The sequence below is a fragment of the Myotis davidii genome, unplaced genomic scaffold (assembly GCF_000327345.1).
Source record: "Myotis davidii unplaced genomic scaffold, ASM32734v1 scaffold172, whole genome shotgun sequence".
Taxonomy (NCBI): domain Eukaryota; kingdom Metazoa; phylum Chordata; class Mammalia; order Chiroptera; family Vespertilionidae; genus Myotis; species Myotis davidii.
Window position 1 is genome coordinate 2,561,155 of NW_006284343.1, and position 6,791 is coordinate 2,567,945.

Sequence of the window (6,791 nt, forward strand, 5' to 3'; positions counted from 1 at the left end):
GCAGGTGGGGCGCCCAGCGGGCCGAGCTGGGGACAGCCGCTAGGTGCCAGCAAGCCGAGCTGGCGGATTGCAGGATTGCAGCGCGAAAGCAAAGGTGAGGTGTTTTCCTGTGTGTGTGTGTGTGTGTGTGTGTGTGTGTGTGTGTGTGTGTGTGTGTGTGAGAGAGAGAGAGAGAGAGAGAGAGAGACGCTAGCACTGGGGCAGCAGGGCGCATCTGCGCTGCACGGAAGTGCGCACCTGGATGGAGTTCGGGTCCCAGCGCGTAGCTCCCCGTCCTGGTGCCACTTAGGGGCGGTCTGGGTGGGAATGAGCGACTGTGAGTGTCACCGGCATGAGTGCGGGACTGTGGACTGAGTGCTGGGACCGACGTGATGCACCGTGCGTGCCGTGAGGGTGGCATGCACCCTTGTCCAGTCTCTGTCCCCCAGCGGAGCGTCCAGGTGGTGGGTGCGACGGGGGCAACTTCCCTACCGGCCGCCTTTAAAAGGGTCGGAAGGGAGGAGGGCAAGCTAGCGGCGGGGGTGGGGGCACTGCCAGGGCTCCTGTGGAGGTGCACCCGAGATCTGAGCCCGTGAGGACAGTTGGCAGAGCAAAGAGGGGCTCCTCTCTGTGGGTCCTCTCCTGGCCTGGCCGACGCGTCCCTGATGGTCGTGGGCCCCTTCCCTGGCGCTCAGGCGGACAGGGCAGCCTTCTTGCTGCCTCTTCGCAGACAGACCCTGGGGGCTCTAGCCTCTTCGCAGACAGACCCTGGGGGCTCTAGCATAACCGTCTTCGGTCTCCCCCCTCCCTCCCTCATTGTCCCCCTGGAAACAGCAGGGGGTCCTTTAGGAAACCCGTGGGTGTGAGGGTCAGCGGGGGGGAGGGGGGCGCGGGATGGCTAGGCGGATGATTTTCTGAGCGCCGGAACCAACCGGGCTGTCCCTAGACGCGCCTCTCCCCCAGCCCTTCCCCAGCGCCGCCTGCTCTTCCTGGGCGCCCTAGCGTGGCAGGGCAGCACGCACTTGGCACTTGGTGATAGTCTCTCCTCCTGTGAGGCTCAGGCCCCAGCTGACCGGGGATCCACTGGGTTTAACAGGCCCGAGGGAACTGGGGTGGGGCTGAGTGAAGAACCGATATTGGTGAGAAAGGAAAAACTGAAGCACAGTAGAATTGGGGGTCTCTCTCTCTCTCTCTCTCTCTCTCTCTCTCTCTCTCTCTCTCACACACACACACACACACACACACACACACATTTCTCTCTCGCTCTCTCTCGCTCTCTCTCCCTCCCTCCCCCACACACACACACACACACACACACACACACACACGCCGGTCTCCATCCCACTGGCCAGTTCCTAGGCTGGTAACCACAGCCCCCTGGGAAGGGGAGGAGAGGCCCGCTAACCCAATCTAACAGCCTCCCCAGCAGAGCCAGGACTCGTGTCAGAGGAAACCAACAGCCAGCCATTTCCAGTGCCTCACGACTCAGGCTGGAGACATCCGAAAGCACAAAATCAAACTTCCTGTGCATGTCGTGAAGCACACTGCCCGCACGGCCCGCCTGGCCCTGGACTCCACCTTCAGTGACGCAGACGTCACCAGGAGGCCGCAAGCAGTGCCTTTACTGTCGGCGAAGTGACAGTCACTGTGATTTAAACCCATGTCTTCTTTGAAAGAGCCCTCCCCAGCTCACCATCTCTGCCACCGCTCCAAGCTCTACCCTGCCCACTGCTCTCTCTCACAGGTGGAGAAAGGCTACTTCTCAGCCTATTTCAGAAAAAAAAACCAAAAAACTTCCCCCATACCGAGTGAGACTCCACCCAAAAAGGCAGCCAGGGCTGGAGAGCAGTACCCCCCTCCCTCGCATGTCTGCACCATCAGCACCCCTGTCCCAAAGCACCAGGCAGTTTCTGCAACCCAGAGGCCTTCAGTGTGACCCAGACATCGGAGTGTGACCTGACACATTACACAGACGGGACCCTGGAAATGCTAGTGATTAATTAAGCTCCAATGCCGGCCGCGAACACAGGTGTCTGGGTCTGTAGAATTAAAATACCTGACAAGTAGAAATGACAGTGGAAATAACCCACGTTTATCTAGGGATAGAAAAATGGGTTCTTCACAGCTTCTGTTTTTAATAGCTGCCAACTGATGCTTTTGACCCAATGCAGACACTAAATCCAAGGTTGTCCCCCAAGTGCTTTGCAGAACGGTCAGCCACGAAGCCCAGACCACAGTGTACAGAGAGCTGGGTGGTAGGGAAATCAGCACAGAACAGAGAAGCAAGGCGCCTGGATTGCACAGCGAGTCAGAGGCAGAAGTGGACAAGGGCCCCCAACTACTTGTGGCTGGCTAAGTCCCCTCTAACTCATCAGGAGTCTCTCCAAGCATAAAGGAGTAAGCTTTTTCTTAAGTATATATCTTTTTATTTCAGCGAGGAAGGGAGAGGAGAGATAGAAACATCAATGATGAGAGAGAATCACTGATCAGCTGCCTCCTGCACGTCCCACAACCGAGGCATGTGCCCTGACCGGGAATGCCACAATAACCTCCTGGTTCATAGGTCAACGCTCAGCCACTGAGTCACGCCAGCCGGGCAAAGGAGAAATCTTCAATCTTCACTCAGGCAGGAAATTGCCCTGCTCAGTGGAAATGTGTCCACCAAGGGAACTATTCCCCTTAGTGCTAAACAATACCATCCTTTTACCACCTCCCCTCCCTCTTCATATACTCAAGACCCAAAATCAAGCATTCTCCTTACGAAGGCCCCTCGAAACCCCCCAGGAGCAGAAGGCATTCTTCAATCCTCTGTTCCCATCTCAATTCAGGTCCCACCCTGTATGAGTTGGCTTCTTTCCCTGTCTCCCCTCCTAAATTATCACCTCCTACCTAGAGGCACCAGCCATGTCTTGTTCAACCCTGGTGTCCAGAATAAAGAAGCCCCCAGTGATGGTTTTTGAATGACTGCGGGTAGATCGTTTAATTATGTGATGAGCTATTGTTTTATACCTTAGGCCAAGCCAATGGTTACGTTTTCTCAGCTTGGAGAGGGAAAAGAGGAGTAAAAGTGCAGAAGATGTGGGTATCCTGCGTTCAAATCCCAGCCCCAACTGATTATGGGAGCAAGTCACTTACACTCTCTAAGTCTCAGTTCCCTCATCTGTAAAATGGAACAATAGCCCCACCTCCAAGGGTGGTTGGGAAGATCAAGAGGGTGTGAATGAGCTACCTCAGTGTTTGGAACCTTCTCTTCAAGTCTGAGAATGAACCTGGCTCCTGTTTTTTGGCAAATTCTCTGGGGTAAGAGAAGACAAGCATTCTGGAACATTCCATGGAGGGACTTTAGAAAAGAGTTCTCCTAGGCATACGGAGCTCAAGTATAGGGTATTGGAGAAACAAAAATAAACTAAAGCATACATTTTTAAAATAAAAGCAAGCCAGATATTTATTTTAACACTTAAGACTATACATTGGTTGATGATGGAGGCAGGTTTCAATACATTAGAGATAAATGAGATGATAGAGGGAAAATGCGGGGCGGGGGGCGGGGGGAGATAACAGTTACAGAGCTCCGATTATAAGCCCAGCACAATGCTAGGCGTTTTCACATACCTTTCATCATTTAACCTTCATGGCACCCCCATTTTAACAAATGAGGGTTGGAGCAGTTAAGTACAGGGCAGGGGTCACATGGGCTCCGTGGTGGAACCCTGGTTTGTTTTACCTCCGAAGTCTGGGATTTTTCCACACTGGGTTTTCAGAATGGAAAAACTCCAAATAAGTCGGCAGGTCCGTGTAGATTTCCTCGTAGGAAAAGGCCAAGAACTCCAGTGTCTGACCTCTCTGCCTTCTCCCACTTTGGACCAGTTAACTTTTCTTAGGGATCAAAGTACATTTTTTTGCAGCCACAGCCATCCCCCACATGTGCGTCACCAAAGATGGCAAGATAAACTATGATGGCTTAACCCGAACTCTTCGTCACTATTGGAAAAACTCAAACATTCTGCACACCGATGAGACTGCGCTGGTAGCTCTGCGTTGATGTGGAAAGATAATGCGCCGTGCAGCTGAAGGGTGTGTCTGCGAGGGTGACCCAGAACTTGGGAAGCTGGTGAGAGTTTACGTGGCCCCTGACTGATGAGCCAATCTTCCTTTCTCCCCTGCAGATGTCACAGTGGACCCTCTGCCTCCAGGACCCATTAAGGTGAGAGTAAGATCTCTGGCTGGTTGGGACGAGCCGAAGACGGCAAGGCAGCCATGGATGTGGCCTATGACCTACTCAACGGCAGCCAACCACTGCTCTCCTCTCAATTCGACCTCAACGGCTCCGTGGCGGCAGCCAACAGCTCGAACCAGACAGAGCCGTACTACGACCTGACCAGCAATGCAGTCCTCACGTTCATCTATTTCGTGGTCTGCATCGTTGGCTTGTGTGGCAACACGCTGGTCATTTACGTCATCCTCCGCTATGCCAAGATGAAGACCATCACCAACATTTACATCCTCAACCTGGCCATCGCAGATGAGCTCTTCATGCTGGGTCTGCCCTTCCTGGCCATGCAGGTGGCTCTGGTCCACTGGCCCTTCGGCAAGGCCATCTGCCGGGTGGTCATGACTGTGGATGGCATCAATCAGTTCACCAGCATCTTCTGCTTGACGGTCATGAGCATCGACCGGTACCTGGCTGTCGTCCACCCCATCAAGTCGGCCAAGTGGCGGAGACCCCGGATGGCCAAGATGATCAATGTGGCCGTCTGGGGGCTCTCTTTGCTGGTCATCTTGCCCATCATGATCTATGCGGGGCTTCGGAGTAACCAGTGGGGAAAGAGCAGCTGCACCATTAACTGGCCGGGTGAATCTGGGGCGTGGTACACGGGGTTCATTATCTACGCCTTCATCCTGGGGTTCCTGGTGCCCCTCACCATCATTTGTCTTTGCTACCTGTTCATCATCATCAAGGTGAAGTCCTCGGGAATCCGCGTGGGCTCCTCCAAGAGGAAAAAGTCGGAGAAGAAGGTCACCCGGATGGTGTCCATCGTGGTGGCGGTCTTCATTTTCTGCTGGCTCCCTTTCTACATATTCAATGTCTCCTCCGTCTCCGTGACCATCGATCCCACGCCGGCCCTCAAAGGCATGTTTGACTTCGTTGTGATCCTCACCTATGCCAACAGCTGTGCCAATCCCATCCTGTACGCCTTCCTGTCTGACAACTTCAAGAAGAGCTTCCAGAACGTCCTCTGCTTGGTCAAGGTGAGCGGCACAGACGATGGGGAACGGAGTGACAGTAAGCAGGACAAATCCCGACTGAATGAGACCACGGAGACTCAGAGAACCCTCCTCAATGGAGACCTCCAGACCAGTATCTGAACCGCCCGAAAAATAAATGTATGGCCACGCTCTGCCCACTGGCGCTGGGCTCCCTCCCCCCACCCACTTCCTTTCTGCCGCCCATCACACCTGGCTTCTAGAATAGGGAATTGTTCGGAGCATGAGTCCAATCCAGAGAACAGTGCTTGAGTCAGCTTGTCTGAATGAATGATTTGTATTAAATTGATTGACTCCCTCTTAAAGGGAACATTTCAATGCAAACAGACAATTCAGTCTAGGAAAGATACGAGCAGGCCTTTGAAATGTGAAAGCTCAACAAAGATAGAAAACTGTATCTGTGTGTTTGTGTGTTGGAGACCCAAAATGTAATCGTGTGTTCTCACATTTATACCTGTATATTCCCACCTGGTTCCTGTACGATCGTGACCTGTATTTCCTGTGTTCATATACGCGAGTAGCAAACCCTCACGTGTACAGTACAGATGGACACTTACTACAACCTGGAACCCGCAGCCATGGACTATCTACGAAGCCAATAAAGTTTAAGCGTCAGGGATCTCGCTGGCTTGGGTGGTATGTTCACATGACCATATGTTTTTATTAAAAGTTATAAAGGAAGATGTTTTTGTATTCTGGTTCTTAAATGGCTCCTTAAGCCTCCAGCCTCACAAAACTTGCCCTGCCCGTGGGCAATTGCTTCATTCATTTCCTCTGTATTAGATCCAAGTAAGAAGGGAAAGGGGGAAGGTATCTGAGGACCCAAAACATAAATTCATATGTTTCTTCCTCTTAGATATAATCAAAGAATTATTCATTGACCCAAAAGGACTTCAATGATTATGGTCATCAGGTACTGCATTTAAAGACAAGGCCTGCTTTGTTATAAGATTGCATTTTTTTCTTGTCAAATCGCTTACAGTTTTCCTTTTTTAAAAAGAAATATGCTTCTATTGCTTTTTAGAGAGAGCGGAAGGGAAGGGATAGAGAGATAGAAACATGGATAAGAGAGCAACATCATCAATCGGCTGCCTCCTGCACGCCCTCTTCTGGTGATCAAGCTGCAATCCAGGCATGTGCCCTGACAGGGAATAGAACCCGCGACCTCTTGGTTCCTGGGTCAATGCTCAACCACTGAGCTGCATTGGCTGGCGCTGATGTTTTTCTTAGGGAGCCAAGGAAAAGGAGGGGTGGGGATCACTAACATGAAAGGCAACAAATAGACTACAGTTCTTATGGGGAAATGATTTTAGTCTTTCCACCATGAAAACAAATGAGTAAGAATGAAACAAGACCACATCTTTATGAGAAACCAAGAAATTGTGGGGTTTGTTTGTTGCTGTTTTTATGCCGGACGTGGTTTCCTAATAAGAGAAAACAGAAATGCAATTCACCATCTCCTCCAGGCAGTTTTTTTAGGAACGCGATACGAAGCTGGGCACAGGAAATCCCAGTGCCGGCGAAAGGCCTGAGGACAGTTTCCCAGA

The 6,791-nt window shown here is 51.8% G+C and overlaps 1 protein-coding gene across 2 annotated transcripts; it reads left to right on the top strand.

The window, feature by feature from the left end:
- Nucleotides 1–7: 7 nt before the first annotated feature.
- SSTR2 (somatostatin receptor 2) lies at nucleotides 8–6,235 on the top strand. Of its 2 annotated transcripts, none has more exons than XM_006754594.2 (2): nucleotides 8–94; nucleotides 4,146–6,235. In XM_006754594.2, exon 2 carries the CDS (start codon nucleotides 4,237–4,239, stop codon nucleotides 5,344–5,346), a length of 1,110 nt encoding a protein of 369 aa, XP_006754657.1. In that variant the 5' UTR covers nucleotides 8–94; nucleotides 4,146–4,236; the 3' UTR covers nucleotides 5,347–6,235. The 2 variants fall into 2 exon arrangements, with proteins under 2 accessions (XP_006754657.1, XP_015426113.1); XM_015570627.1 differs by lacking the exon at nucleotides 8–94 and adding an exon at nucleotides 3,642–4,053.
- The last annotated feature ends 556 nt before the right edge of the window (nucleotides 6,236–6,791 follow it).